This window comes from Pezoporus occidentalis, unplaced genomic scaffold (assembly GCF_034315485.1).
Source record: "Pezoporus occidentalis ecotype Australia unplaced genomic scaffold, CSIRO_AGI_Poc_V1 ctg290, whole genome shotgun sequence".
Taxonomy (NCBI): domain Eukaryota; kingdom Metazoa; phylum Chordata; class Aves; order Psittaciformes; family Psittacidae; genus Pezoporus; species Pezoporus occidentalis.
In genome coordinates this window covers 236457-252265 of record NW_026914830.1, presented here as the reverse complement: position 1 = coordinate 252265, position 15809 = coordinate 236457, and the positions used below count along the sequence as shown (strand labels likewise).

The 15809-nt window shown below is 47.5% G+C and overlaps 1 protein-coding gene across 4 annotated transcripts in view; it reads right to left on the bottom strand.

The window, feature by feature from the left end:
• Nucleotides 1–15809, bottom strand: part of ZBTB40 (zinc finger and BTB domain containing 40) — a 33195-nt gene that overhangs the window by 12494 nt on the left and 4892 nt on the right. For 2 of the 4 annotated variants that reach the window (XR_009966224.1, XM_062626330.1), the window contains exons 2-7: nt 14060–14847; nt 13334–13467; nt 8038–8233; nt 7379–7521; nt 2650–2842; nt 100–233 (exon numbers count right to left, since the gene is read on the bottom strand). Coding sequence is in view for 3 of the 4 variants with exons in the window: in XM_062626330.1 (XP_062482314.1) it covers nt 100–233; nt 2650–2842; nt 7379–7521; nt 8038–8233; nt 13334–13467; nt 14060–14792 (1533 nt within the window). In the remaining variant the exon portion in view is untranslated. The remainder of the gene's footprint in view (nt 1–99; nt 234–2649; nt 2843–7378; nt 7522–8037; nt 8234–13333; nt 13468–14059; nt 14848–15809) is intronic. The other 2 variants (XM_062626331.1, XM_062626332.1) reach the window with 2 other exon arrangements.

Sequence of the window (15809 nt, the reverse complement as noted above, 5' to 3'; positions counted from 1 at the left end):
TGGCTTCTCCAACCCAAGTAATGTCCCTTGATTCGAGTGCACATGAGGGCCTGTCCACCCACCCTTTGAGCTCTGAACCACGCCAGCATCTCCTTGTACCTCTTTTACTGCTTCAGTGAGTCCTGCCTCCTCCGGGGCCAAGCCCTCCAGGTCCCCTCTCTTCTGGATGGCCTCTGTGATCAGCTTGCTGTGCTGCAGGATGATCTCAACAGCTGTGCTCTCGCTGTTGGCCACTGAGAATGAAAAGTAAAGGTATTTAAAAACACAAAACGCAAGAACCTGAAAGCCTCAACTTTGCTTAGCTTTGTCCAGCCCACTCCTGAAGCTGAGCTCTTAACAGCAGGAATGACTCCTTTAGGGCACAGGAAACAGCAAATAAAGGCAGGCAAGCTTTGGTTATACTAAATGCAGCACTGACATCCAGCATAAAACCCTAGCAGGCCTCACTTTTCACTGCTTGTCCAACTTTGGGTGAGAAAATCAGGTTTTCCAAGGCATGTTGCTGAAAGAGACAGTGACAACCTCAAGAAGCAGGCATGGTTCTCCCGAGACTCAGGATTTCTTCTCCCCCCCTTCCTCTAGTTATAGAGAACCCACTCTGACTTTTGCAGAATTCAAGAAAGGGGAACAGTGTTTATACAGGATAACAGGAGACACAGGTAAAGTACACCATGTACCAAAAGTAATACACGATTGTACTTGTCACCAGATTATTTGAGAAATAAAACTGGAAATTGCCAAAGAGATGAATATGAAAAGGATTCTTTTCACTGTTGGAGTTACTAAGTTGGAGAAGATGCATAGTTACACTTTTATAGAAGAAACCAAAACAAAAATCTGTAGTTCATCCAAGACATCTATGCATGTTTTCTGTGGGTGTTTAGGTCTTTTCATCATTTTGGTTCAGTACCAAACAGAACAATCTACTGTTCACACAGCACAGCAGCTAAATACAGAAAGCTTGGTCAAAAGAAAATACAGGCTTGGGACCCAGAAGACACACAGTGCTGGGTAAGAGGAGAAAGCTCTCCAGAATGGGGAAGGAGATAGTGGGAGGCTCTGGGACTTTTCAATGCAAGATTTTAAGCCAATATGGAAAGACTCCCTGAAATCCAAAGATTTCTTGGAGACATGAGTTACTCCCCAGCAGAGCTAAAGGAAACTCATTAAGCACTTGAGCTCCGTAGGGTTTAAGTATGACTTAGATGTGCCCCACAGGGATCAGAGGGTGGTTTACAAATGAAAACTATTTCCTCTCTTCTCCCATCAGAATGTTTCTGATTTCATTACCTAAATTTCATTTGTGAGGAAAGTGCTCTCAGCTCTGCTACTGTACCAAGGTGAGCTCCGCCAGCAAAGCATGCCCTGCACCGCTGTCAGGACGTTCTCCTTTCTGCTATCAGGGCAGCACAGGACATCAAAAGATGCCACCAGTGGCTCAAATCATTCCCTCCCTCTTCATTTTCACGATAAGAAATATTTGTGCTTCTGTTTGTTCAAGCTGCAATTTGAGGAGATTCAGCTCTATGTAATTAAGGAATGCTCCTCCTTGCATTGGGTATTACCACTAGATAATTAACCATGTTGGGAGTCTGGTGTTTTAAGAAAGCAATCGTGCTTAACAAATGACAAAGCAAACTGCCTGTCGGGAACGTTTGTTACAGAGGAAATTATCAGCATTATGAGCACAGTTTTGCTTTCTATTAAACACTCATTTACATTTCGCTGCATGTTAATTTAGTTTTTAATTTTTATGTGACTTCAGGGCTGGTGAAATTTGCCTCTCACCCAGAATTGCTCAGGGATGTGCCTAAAGCCAGAACTTGGAAAGCTGTCCCACTATGCATCCCAAAGGCCCCTGACCCACCACAGGCAGGCAATGAACAATAAACCCCCACCAAAACAAACAGGAGGGGACTGACTGTCCAAGATAACTATGTCTAATGGAGACAATATGTGTGGGTTTCCCATCAGCACATTCTGCTCCACACAGGAGACCACGAGTCAGCAACCACACTGTGCAGAAATGCGACCTGGATCGAGGACAGGAGCTCAGCCCAACTAATCTCAGCCCCACAATCTCCCTCAATCACAAGGAATTCACAAGGACAGCAGGCAGGTAAGACACTGTCTGTATTTAATGTCAAGACTGACTCTGGGGAATTTTTAGGTATTTGCTTTCAAAGCCACCAAGTACCACAAAGTCACCAATGGACCAGAGTTTGGTAAAGATACCTTCAACCTGCGAAGCATTTCTTCTGTGAAAATTGTTCTGTTTAATATGGAGACTCATGCTGCTGCTTTTAAATAACTCAAAACCAAAAATTAGTTTGACACTGGAGGGAACAGTTCTCCTGTTTTCCAGAGATGACATCCTAGTTTCTACCCCATCAGTGTCAAACTAAAAGGAAGGAGCCAACAGGCTCCTGCCCCACACTGCTCATTACATTGCAAAGCAGGGGCCTTTTTCCTGGCATAGTGCTCCTACCCCAGTGCTCCCAGACCAGTTTTGTTTGAATATAATAACCAACCCATCCCCTTAGATGAAAACAAGGCTATAAGAGCATGCTGAAGTCCAGACAAGCACGCAACCTTCCTGGCAATTCCCAGAACTGAGTGCCCAGGTTCTGAAGCTTAGTATACCCATACCTCTGCCATCAGAGACATTTGCTGTTGCCACTAAATTGTCTAGCAGAGGGTGGAGACCAGGGAATGATGTTTTCACAGCCCCAAGAAGTTTGACCAAACTTTCGACTTTTAGGGTTTTCTCTTCATCCACCTTCCTGAGGAGATTGTCCACGGCTTCCCTCTGAGAGATGCCTCCACAGCAATCCAAAACCACCTGCAGCAAAGAAACAGCCAAAAACCTGTTTGTGAGAGCTTCCTACAAACTCTTGGGTCTGAACAGAGATCACAGAAACAGGAACAGTATCAACAGTACACGCAACTGCAGTGAATCCATACCTACTGCTTCCCCTAATTTAATTAACTGGGAAGTATCATGAGGTCCTAGTTACAGGAACACCTAAGCACATCCCAGGTATATCCTGGGATGTGTGTCACCCTGAAAACTACCCTGGTGGGTTCTTCTGCTAAGTCTAGCTATTAGAAGTGGCTGACAAGCCACTTCTGTTTCTTTTCAAAAGGAAACAAAAAGAGACTTAAAGATGGGGTGAAAACAGCATTTCCTTCAATATTTGCAGCAAACACTTGGTCAATTGGCAGTCTTTTCCCTTGCCTCCCCAGTTTTTCTGCAGATGTCTCTGCTTCAACAGGAGTTCACTTTCTTTGAACAAAACTGGACCTGCACACAGAAATTTCTCATGCAGTCTCAATTCTTAGTTCTCATTAACTACATGCAAATACAGACCCTTCAACTTTAGACTACCACAACATTCAGTTCTCACTACTTAGTTGTCCAGTCATGTAATTCTTCTCCCTCTTGCAGATCCTCCTCTGTGTGGACAAAAGATGCTGGTTTTGCTCATCAGCAAGTTCTCCTAAGCATGCTTTGGTATTTTTGTGTCAATAACATTAGTGTTAATATTAAGTAAGTGCCAAGAATCCCACTAGTAACCTTGCTCCATCCTGTCAGTCTTGCCCTCAGCACAATCTGCACTTTACTCCCAATAAGATTTATCCTTTTTGTGCATCACCACTTCCTCTAGTTGAACAATTTCCTCAGATGAAATTCAAATGCTTTGCTCAAATCTAGACTGAGGCAGAAAAAAAAAAAAACCCAAACATTTTCTCTCATCAACTGAAGATTCCAGGTCAGGCAGAAGCAATTTGAGCATTTTTAGCTGCATTTTATCCTATTTTTTTTTACTTACAAGCAGTGCCCTCCCACCTGTCCCAACACACACGCTGGTGCACACACAGGGCTGACTGCCTAAACAACTGCTTTTACATCTCTGTCCTGGCCATCAATGGTAGGGACCACTCAACTTGGAAAATAGAGGAATAAACCTTGCTGTCACTCTCACAGCCATGTGTGTCAGCTCTTCCTGTCTTCAGCTGTGATCTCACTTCAGCTGCAGGAAATGTCTATGTCTTTCTCCTAGATTGGGCACTAGGCTAAGCTGTGAGTTTACAGGGCATCTCCTCTCATTATCCTTTCTCTTCAGTTGGTCAGACAAATGCCTGTTGCTGTCATGCCTGATATGCCACAAGCCTCTCTTCATATCTCTAAAGTACATTTCTCTGCCTATTGGACATTTCAGCCATTTCTTGTAGGTCCTAATACTCTTCCTCGAGTTATCCATTCGCTCAGGTCTGTGACCCCCCATACAAATTCTCCTCTCTTGTTCAGGATGCAAACTTCAGACAGTTCTCCTACCTTTAACATAAAAGAAACTACTCCAACAGCTCCTCCTGTGCACTCACCACCACCTGATCTCACTAATTAGTTTCTCTCATTTCTAAAGAGCTGTCCTTTTGTAGCCAAAACTCTGTTAGTGAACCTGTTGACATATCCTCCCATCTAATTCTCACTGAGCTGACTCTGGATGACTCAGTCTGAAGTCCTCAACACAAAAACAGGTACAAAAGCAGCATCCTTTGGGGGATGCGCATGCTTTAACTTACCACTGCTCTCAGGCTAGTGTCAACAGACGCAGAAGTGATGGCCATGGCAGTGGGAGATGCAGCGCTGACACTTTAAGACTTAGTTTGACACCAGTAGGTGGGACAGTCAGAAAACATCCCCCCATTCTGCCTGCAGCAGGATTTCCAGATCTTGATCTTTAAGGTCCTTGATATTTGAGATCCCTTCCAACCCAAACCATTCTATGATTCTCTGTCCCAGCTCTGAAGCAGTTTGGCTTAAGCATCAAGCTCCATAGACACTGGAGCCAAAGGAGAGGGAAAGCACATAGCTCAAAATACCCACATCCCCTCTAGAACAGAGCCTGGACAGAAGGAAAGGATGAAGGTTTCTACCATCTACTCTGTTGCTCCAGGCTCAGGGCTGTCTGAATTCTGCAACAACCTAAGCCATGGGACACCATGTGTGAGAGGCTACCTACTCTTCCTTTGTAACTAAGTTTATTCATTTTAAGTGATAATCTGCATCCAAGCCATCCCCCAAATCCTCCACCCTACCTCCCCCCACTACAGAAACACTGATAAAGCCACAAAGTTAAGCCACAAAATGCTAGGTAAAATCTCCCCCAAAACCCAAGGTTTTACAAAGAGGCTTCACAACTGATCATGTACTGGTTTTCCAGCAAAGAAAAGCAGACTTACTCCATGCACAGCTTGGGCCAGGTACAGGAAGAACCCAGGTGCCTAGAAAAAAGGCTGTTACACTTAAAATTCCCTTGTCTTCCTTAATAAATGTGTAGCTAGTGTGAGAAGAAAAAGGAAAGCCTCATCTTTAGGAACCCTTGGAGAACTACATCCTCTCTCTGCCAGCCCAGAGCTCTAGCGCAACGCTGAATCAATCAGGTAAGGTGAAACTTTCAGAGGTGGCTGCTAATTCCATCTTTGTTTTCCCAGTGCTGCAGCTGAGACACCAGAGATCTCAAATGCACATATGCCACAGGCCCACTGCTTTAATCAGTTTAATTTCTAAACTAATTAAGCACTTTTTGCACTTGTCTGGGGGGCAAGAAAACCCCCCAAACCAATAAAGCAAGCCTGCAAAAAAGGAACCCCACCACCCTGAGGTCATTCTACACTTGGCAATTCTCTTGTATCTTCCTGTGACACAGCAGAGACAGAGCTATGCACCCAGCCCCACTGGAGTGCTCCCGAAATACTATTACCAGGGGGCTAAAACAAGAGCATGAAGGGATCCCGTGGCGAGAAGGATTTTGTATTTGGAGCAGGGTTTGGAGGCTCTGCAGCACACCTATGGCAACAGAATGGTTTGGTGCATTGGTGGTTGGCATTTTTTGTTTGCTTGATTTTCAACGGAAGGGAGATTCAAAATGGCTGCATTTTAACTTCCTAATTTTATGAAGACAAAGAGAAGAGTGCAGGGAAAGGGAACAGGGATATATGAAAAATCATCATCTCCCTGCTGCTGATGCAGCTCTCATGGCTCAGCGCTAGGCTCCAACGTGCAGGTCTCTGCTGATAGCCCCAGCAGACAATAAGCCCTTTCCTGCACACACACCTCACTCCATCCTCTCACATACCCACATTCCAGGCTCAATCATGCTGCTCTGGGAGGAGAAAATTTATCAGCTGCCAGTCCCAGCCCACCAGGAGAATCATAGAATCCCAGCCTGGTTTGGGTTGGAAGGGACCTTAAAGCTCATCCAGTCCCACAGGTAGGGACACCTTTCACTAGAGCAGGTGGCTTCAAGCCCTGTCCAACCTGGCCAGGGATGAGGCAGCCACAGCTTCTCTGGGCACCCTGTGCCAGCCCCTCACCATGCTCACAGTAAAGAGCTTCCTCCTTATATTTAACCTGATCTTCCCCCGTTTCAATTTGAATCCATTACCCCATATCCTATCTCTACAGTCCCTGATGAAGAGCCCCTCTCCAGCATCCTCATAGGCCCCCTTCAGATACTAGAACCTGCTCTGAGGTCTCCATGCGACTCCTCCAGGCTGAACAGCCCCAGCATTCTCAGCCTGTTTCCATACAGGAGGTGCTCCAGCCCCTGACCATCCTCGTGGCCTCCTCTGGACTTGCTCCAGCAGCTCCATGTCCTTCTTATGTTGACATGAAAACCAGGACAGGAGGTGTGCAGGCTGCATGCTGAACACAGCATGCCAGGGCACCTGGCAGGTTTTAGCTGCACAGGCAGGGTACAGCCAGCTCCCCACAAAACACAAAGGAAATCTTTTCTTCGTGGCTTCTGCAAATCAGTATACATAAAGCAACTGCTTGCAGGAAAGCAACAACTCTCCCACCAACTGCTGCATTCAACACATCAAAAACATATCTTTAAACATGCCAGTCAGTGGATGTGCTGCTCTTGCAGGCAACTGTGTGATAGGAGTTAAAGAGTTAACGCTGGGAGAGTCAGCTGAAAGGTAAGCTGATGACCCCTCTACACAAGGACTTCATTAGCAAGCAGGCAGCACAGAGGTCATTAGTGGTTCTGCTGAAACCAAACCACTACAGAGCCTTCTCTTGGCTCACAAAAAGGCATTTTCAGGGTCTATAGGAGCACCAGGCACGTCACCTACTTGCAGGGCAATCTCGCACTGCACCAGGCTGTGATCATCCTGAGGCTGCCTTCACAGCTCAGCTCACCCCCACAGCTCAGGGCAGAAGGGAGATCTGTGATGTGCAAAAGGGAGATGAAATTGCCAGGTGAGGCTAGCACATCACTTGGCAAACCGAGCAGTGAGATGCTGCCCCACAGATGCCCCCCGCCACCCTCCCATCCACAGCTTTCCTTATTTCAGATTGGTTTACCCGCTTCTCCGAGGCAGTCAGGAATCCCTCTTCTGCTGCCTCCAAGAAGTCTAGGATGGGGCTCAGCTGTGTCACGCTCTGGATCAGCTCCTCCCTGCATCCCAGCAAGCGAGCAGTCAGCGTCTCTCCCTCGTCTGTGCTCTCTAGGGGGAAAAAGGATTCAGAAACACAAAGTCAGTCTGAAGGAACTGACAGGCTCCCGAAGTGAGTGAGACTCTGTGAAAGATCTAAGTGAATAGCAAAGCTCATCCCAAGCACAAGCAGCAGAGGAAAAACACTTTACTATTCTCTTTAAACTCTATGAAAGGAAAACGTCTCATTTATCTAACAGAGCACAAAGCCATAAAGCAAGCTGGAGGTTAACACCAGGTTTGCAAGGCCACTGCTTTGTGTCAGACTCAAGTAAAAACGGAGCTTTCAATCCCGAGGCTCAGCTGTGCTCTGACCCGTGCAGCCATGGATCGATCCAGCCCTGCAGGCAGTGATGGGGAGAGCCCTGCGCTGCCCGCACCCGCTGCTGCAGGATGGAAATGCTCCAGGATCTTGGTCAGCATGAAAGAAACCTCCTGCATCTGAGTGAGGACACAGGGTTTCTGGAGACCCACTTTGCCTGTAAGGTTGCCCACTCACTTTGCCAGTGGCTGCACTCAATTCCCTACCTCCTTGCTGCAGGGCTTCTCCACTGCCCTGTTCCCTCTCCAGCAAAGCCGCTCTCAGCTTGGGATTTGTGTCTTGAAACAGCTTCAGTAAAGACACGAGGGTCTGAGCATCCAGGGGCTGAGCATCCTTCACCTTGCTCAGCAGCTTCTTGAACACTGACTGTTCCCCTGCCTCGGCCAGGCAGGAAACCAGAGCCTGCAACAGAACAGGGAAGGTTTTAACAATAGAATCAACTGCCCTGTACAAACCGACACAAAAAGCAGAATCCTGGGGTTTTGTTCAGGGGACAAAAAATTAAACCAACAAAACAACCACATAGAAACCCACCACTGAACTCAAGCTCCAGTCTGTGGCCACCAGCCATGTGAAGGAAGGCAGCAAGCCCTGCCCTCCAGCCCTTACCTTTACAGCAAGCCCCACAGACTGGAGCAGGTTCCAGCACCAAACATCACTTCATCTCTCCCCTTAATAGCCTAATGCCAATAGGAGACTTAATAAAACATACTTTAAACACCATTACTTTTGAAGCCCAAACCCAGGGCAGGGGATACTGGTTTTCACTGCAGAACACTTGCACAGAAGGCATTTTAAATGGGACTTTCAGGAATCTCCATCCTCAAGTCACAGTGGAGCTGCATCTCCCAGAGAGAGCTTTGGAGAGAAGGCAGCAAACCTCACATTGTGTGCTCTCTGCATGCCTGGCAATCATGCCCAGAGCTCCAAAACCCACTCCAGCGACCCGAAACAGAGACCAGAGGCAAACATGCCTGTGCAGTTATAGAAATAAAAGGAAAAGAAACAAGCTGGAACTCTTGCTCCCATTTCCCTGGAGCCCTTTAACGCCGTAAATATCGCCCCTAAAGACACACACTTCCCAACTCTCCAGGAGAGATGCCAGCCTTTCAGAGCAGGCTCCTTTATCAGAGACTCCAGGGATGCTACAGAAGTACCTTTGAAGTGGAGAGCTTAGCCCAGCTCCAGAGAGAGCGACCATTTTCTGCTGTCATTGTCATTTTCATTTCAGTGATAAAAAGACTGAATGCAACTGCTTGGGGCCGCACCAGGGGGATGGTGGACTTGCTTTTCGTAGCAGGTGTAAATGCTCATGTATTAGGGCAGCATGACAGTGCAATGACCTATTGCAAAGAGTATCCTCAGAGGGGAAGCTGCAGGAGTCCCAGCTCTTTACCCGTTAATGGCATTTTTGCTGCCAAACAGAAACATGGACATGAAGGGCTCTGCTATAAAGGAAGAAAGGAGATGTTGCAGGCATGCTGAAGAACCAGCTGAAAGGTATTTGCTAATGCAAACATGAATTTGTAATGAGACTTGATAACCAGATCATGTTTGTTCCCGAAGTTTGCATGCCTGGCCCCTTCCAGATCACAACGAAACACAAACCATCTTGACTCTCACCATCCCAAAGGGGCTCAGCACCCTGCCAAATTCCTGGTTTTACGACAGGGATGAAAAGTAACTTGCCTTGTTGCAGTATTTTCTCCTTTGTTTTAATTAGTTTCTAATTCCAATCAGCTCAGCATTGCTCAGGTACCACCCCTTCCTCAGTGCATGGATTTGCTTAATGGAAATGAGTTTTCAGAAACTGAAAGGCTCTGCTATTTATAGTCTTTTTCCAGAAGACCTTTCCTCAGACACATTGCTCAGTGGGAACACAAGAGCCTCTTAGCATTGTTTTGAAAGAGCACACAGTGCATTTTAGACTTACTTTGAAGCATTAACAATTCCCAAAGATCCTGGAGAAAATGGAGAGATACTGATATTCACTGGAATCACGGCTTCCACTTAGTCATAACGTGCTCTCACAATACAGTCTGACCCATTAGGCTTTCACTGGCTGGGACACTTGCAAGAGCCTTCCTGGCCAAACTGGCACAAATCAGCACACATCCAGCTTCCAGACTGGAGCAAGAGACCGTCTCTCTGAGCAGGGAAACCAAGAGAGACCATTTCCCTAGTCAGAAACCTCAGCCCAAACTCCCCCACAAGTACACCAGAACGGGGGGGGGGAAGTTCTCCAGCTCTGTGTCCACACACCCCCCCCTCAGAAGCCATTACTCCTAATCAGGATGCAGAAGACAACAGGAAACTGTTTTATGCTGCATCCAGAAATGCAAACAAAGGATGACAATAGTTGGACAGGCCCATAGGCAATGGAAATGATCCACAAGAACAGTGACATTTATTCTATGCGGGAGTATCGGTACTCCTCCACTTCATCTGAACCCGGTAGCAGAGGGAACAAATGAGCTGTGCAATAATTTGAATTGAGTTTCTCTAAGAGAGCACAGGAAGATAAGACTCGACACCAGCAAAGCTCTTCTACGCTTCCCCAAATTACTGCAATTTCAGCCTTGTTCTCATTTCCAAGCAGGTTTCATCCAAGCCAGAACCAAATTAGATACGAATAGTTTGTGAGATACACAGAGAGACTCTAAAACAAAAACAACCCCCAAAAATCACATCTCCTTAAACAGAAAAGCAACTCGCCCACATTTTTCAGCCCAGAGAGCAGAATTCAACATCAAACTGGGAGAGAAGCAATAATTCTCACAAAAGCAAGGTCTGCACAAACCTCCTTGGGGAAAAAAAAACAGGCCCTAAGAAACCCCCTGGAGGTAGCAGGAAAGAAGGCAGCAACGCTGGAGGGGAGCAGGCAGCAGTGCTACAGGGAACAAGGCACCCAGACAGGGATGAGCTCACAAGCAAAGGACCAGAAATACAGGGGCTACGTCCAAGGCAAAATCCCACTGAAACCAGAGGAGCCTGAACACCAGGACAGCCCTGTAAAATCCCCACATTCCCAGGCTTTGCTGTCCATTGCTGCTTGCCTACACAGACCAGCCATCCACAAAAGGCTCCTAAGCTGAGGAAGGATGTGGAGGAGGGGAGTGGGAGATCTTCCCTAGAGCAGGGCAAAGGCACCCAGCAGCTTACTGCAAAGAAATGGCATCTCACCGGCTTCCAGACCTGCTGCTACTCGCCCTGAAGCACCAAAGAGACTGCAAGCAAATGAGCAGCAAAATAATACAGAAAAGTTGGGGGACAGAGAGTGGGGAAGAAAGGAGAGAGGAAAAAACCCCACAAATCCATTGATGTCTACCACTGGCACAAATCTCAGCCTTAATTACACATCCCAAGCTGGCCCCTTTGGAGCTGAACTTGCACTTTAAGCATGACTTTAGAAACACACAAGTGTGTTTCCCCCGAGGAAAACACCAGGCTATTGTGGAAAAAAGCTGCTCTGTCTGCTGAAAACAGAGCCCAGACTGAGTGCTGGTACCCACAGGTCCTGCTTGTCCTAGAGGAGAGCTCAGAGAGGGACAGATCTAGCTGAGCCCCTGCTTACAAAAGGTTGCAGTTTGTCCCCCCACCCCGCTGCCCTGGGGCTGACACTTTTCATGCTTGTCACAGCTGAGAAGTGATTTTTCAGGCAGGCTTAAAGAAAATCCATTTCTCATTTATTCAGTGTTTATTTATAGCTGCAGAAAAATTGTCCAGCTGCTGTTCTGCGGTCAGACACCGAACTGCCTCTGAGCTCCACAACCCCTCACTTGGCTTCTGCTGCAACAGCTCATCTGGGAGCACAAAGGGCCGGGTACGGGCATGTGAACCTTACCTGCTGGTTCTTGGAGGTGCTGAAGAAGCAAGAAACAACACTTACTGGAAAGCAATAGGAAACGGGGCTGTTACACGGAGCAGAAGTCAGGCAGCATGGCAGTGAGGTTCTGCACTGCAACCCTGGAGCAGCATGAGCAGGCATGTGGCACAGGCATTGCCTGCCTGCATAGATGCATGGAGCTGCCAAATCCCTTCTGGCAGTGCCCATCCACATTGTACAGCACACTCCTGCCCTGCTCCAATTGCCAAGGTGCAGAATAAGTAAAACCTTAAACCTGACATATTTGTCTGATCAGGGTGATGAACAAACATAGGAAACCCTAATCCTCCCCAGGGCGTTCAGGCACACTGAGAGCTGAGCTCGCTCAAAGGTGCTTCTCAGTGCTTGGGCTTGCTGTTACAAACACAAATTGGGATCCACATCTTGCTCCTAAAGATGTTCAGTTCAGGACCATCAGGAGGGTCAGCCGCTAAGGGAACACAGGCTTCCCTCCTGCAACATTGAAAGGCTTATCAGAAAAGAAACCTGCACTCCCCAAACCAAGGGAATTCTCCTCCCTGCTGTCATAAGGTTTTTTTTTCCTAATAAACATGTTGCCTTGGGTTTTTAAAAGCAGGATGCCACCACAGCCCAGATGTCCTGTGGTTATACTGGTGTTGAAGGGACTAAGTGACTTAATGACTTGAATCCAGACACCTTCCCAGCTAGCAAGGGCATGGAAACCTAGAGAGCATCACAGCCCCCCAACCTATGGAACAGCACTTCTTGCCTTCAAAATGTCAGCTAACCACAGAGCCACTGAAGAGCCAGCCATAACACAGTCACACTCCCATTCTTCCACATAAGAAAAGGCACATGGGGCAGTTCATGCAGCCTGGTGTGGAAAAAGCTACCAAGGTGAAGAGAGCAAGTGTGGTCCCAACCTCGCTCTGTAGTGGCTGCAGTTTTCTGCACAGAGCCTGCAATGACACAGCAGAGTGCAGCCTGCACCAGTGCTCACCAGACACATGCCAGCTCCGAGTCCTCCTGCACCACTGCCACCCCAGCATGGACTCATCTGCTGCTTCTGTGGTGGCTTCAAGCCAGTACAGCGGCTGGTATCATCGCTCGGAGCCCAGAGCATCCTCCAGCATGAAGCAAGTACCAGACTCAGATAACCCCCCAGCAGTAACTTGAGCACCATTCATCAGTGATGACAGCTCTAAAGCACCACGGGGCAGCACCCACAGCCCCCCGCAACGCTCCCCACGAGCAGCCTGCCACATGCAGAACAGAGCAGATGCTCCACGGCCAACCCTCACCCAGGGCTCGGGAAGCTTATTTTGGGATCTCATATGTTGACGAGTTGATACAGTTCCCAAAGCAAATGGCTTAAAACAGGAGGAGAGAAATCAGTGGTGAAGCACTCCCACAACACAATGAAGATGTCTTCAGGGCAGGACACACACTTCTTTACCTACGTCCACAAGCAGCTTAATCTTACAGATGCTTCTGCCCAGGGTGTTGCTCAGGTGAGCACGTACTGCCCTTCAAACAACCAGGCACCAGAGCCCCAGTTTGCCATGAAACGATTTCCTAAACAGGGCACAAACTACTCTAGCCCTCAGCAGGGGACAGAAAAAACTTGCATCATTTACCCAAGTCAACACACCTACCTCCTTCTGAGAGGCATCAATTTCTCTGCACTCTTCTAGCCTGTTCAGCACAGCCTGGGCATCAGAAAGGGCCTCAGAGAAAATGCTTTCGTATCGAAGAAAGAAATCCAGTTTACAGCTTTCGCTGTCTGCTGCTGTGTGAGGGAAACAAGATGAGTTATTTGCTAATTGAAGGGATTCACAGAAAGCATGATGTGATTGAAAGGCACTGGTTTGTAACCAGCACATTGGTTATAATAGGGAAACTGTGACTCACAAATCCCTTCTCAAGATATCACACAGCCTGGAGGGAAAACCAACAGTTTATTTAACACCAGTTATAAATGGAACATTTATTTTAAACCCAGTACAGCCTCTGTTTTCCTCCCATGCTGAACAGGAGTTTAAAGGATAAAGTAGCATTAGCAGACAACTCTGTTCACTTACTGTTATACAGACTGCCTTATCAACCTGCACTAATGCAGATCCCTACTCTACATCAGATGCAATCACATGCACGAGTAAGTTTTGCTCCCTACAGCTCTGGCAAATTGGTGAGTGTGAGGCAACTGCAAAGACCAAAGGAAAGTATTGCACAGTGCCAAAGGAATAAATCCCTGCAGGAAAGGGATTTGCTCCCAACCTAGGGCAAACTAAAACACAGAGGAAAAGATGCCCCATAACAGGAAAACATCAACATGGCTGCATACAAGAGGCAATGCTATGTCCAGACCTGTAAAGTCTCACCTAAATCCCTCCTCACTCCTCCTTTCTCCTCTGGAGGCTCAGGAAGCTCCTCTTCTGCACAGCCAACCTGCTCAGCACAGGCAGGCTGATCAGGATGAGAGCCTGGACCCTCCTGGAGGGATCTGATGTCACTCGATATCCCATCCTGGTGAACCCATGTGTGATTCACAGCAAGTTCCTGGCCAGGAGGAGAAACATCTGCTTCCACTTCTGCTTCTTCAGGGCCAAGAAAAGGGGAAAGTCTCTGTGGTATGAGGTTATCTGTTTTTCCTTCATCATTTTTTTCAGACTGGGGCAGGTTATTAGCTTCAGCATGGTTTTCAGATGAGTCTGCTGCCTGGCTGGAGACTTCATTTACTACCTGGTCCTGAGTGGAACAGCTGATGAGGTCCCTGAGGAGGTTTTTGCAACTGACAGCCACATCAACCATCTGCAGACTATCTGCCACGGAGATAGTTTTGGTGAAATTGTGTTTCCCCAATGGGAGTTTACCACTGTACATCATCTCCAGCAAGAGCGCAAACTCCTCAGGGCTCACCACAGAAGCATCGATGGAGATGGTGTCTGTACTGTCCAACAGGGATTTAAAAAGCAGGCTGGCAGCAGCCAAAACCACTTTGTGTGCCCTAAAGTGAACATTCCCAATGAAGATGGTGCAATCACAGAACTGCTGCTCTTTGCAGAGGGTATAGAGCTGCTGCAGCAGCTGCCTGCTGTAACCAGGAAGCTCCATGGTACCAGGACAGGGTCTACTGGCCTCCTCCTGCCGTGGTCTCCACAAAAGCCTGCTAGTGAGAAAAACAAGGATGCTGTTAGCACATTGCCCAGAGAGGAGCCAGACAGAAAGAGAGGAAGCAAAAATTACCTTTCAGTTTACACTTCCCAAAAGCTCACTACACTGCAGTTCAGTGGTTGCACCAAGAGGCCCCATGGACTGAACTTGCAGTCCCCAGATTTAGCAACTTACCCTGCTAGAGTGAGTCTAGATACTGTTCAAATAGAAACACTTCAGAAAGAGCTTGGGAATGAATACTGAGCCCCAGGTGGCATAAAAAGGGAGAAGAGACTCCCTGATGTGCCTCCTACCATAGAGCTCAAGGAGGTGCAAGTACTCTTCAAATCAGGCACTGCAGTGACAGGCTTTGCCTGTATCCAGAAGCTGGACCTGGTTTCTGAAAGGGCAGGTGGGGAAGCAGTGCAGGAAGACCTGTTCAGATCATCTACCAAACACAGGAGAATCAGAGGTGTTAGCTTTGACCTGTAAAGCACCAAGTGGTTTGGGATCAGTTAATTTTCCCCCTGCATCACTGTGGAGCTCAGCAGGGGCACACAGGTGTTAGAGATGGAGATCTGCTTTCAGCCCAGAGCCTTCAGCACCTCCCTTCTCAGCACACCCCAGTCCTAACTTCTTTGATTTACAAGTCTTTTACCCAAACTGTAACTTCTTGCAGAAGTCCACAGCCCTAATCCCATCTACCAGAGCCTCCCTTTTACTTCCCCCATATCACTGCAGGAGAGAGAACAGATAGAACATCTGCCAACAGAATTTTATCAGTGGGATATCTGGAGTTTTTATCTCCGACAGGATAACACTGTTACTGCCTTGTTGACACTCTAGGCTGCCTAACACTGGTGCTGGCAATGATGCTGAAACAAAGCAGCATGAGTGCTGGAGGAAGAGCACCCAGATGGACAGGATTTACATGACCTTCAACTGCTTAACATCTCTGCACTTAGCTTCCTACTGTCT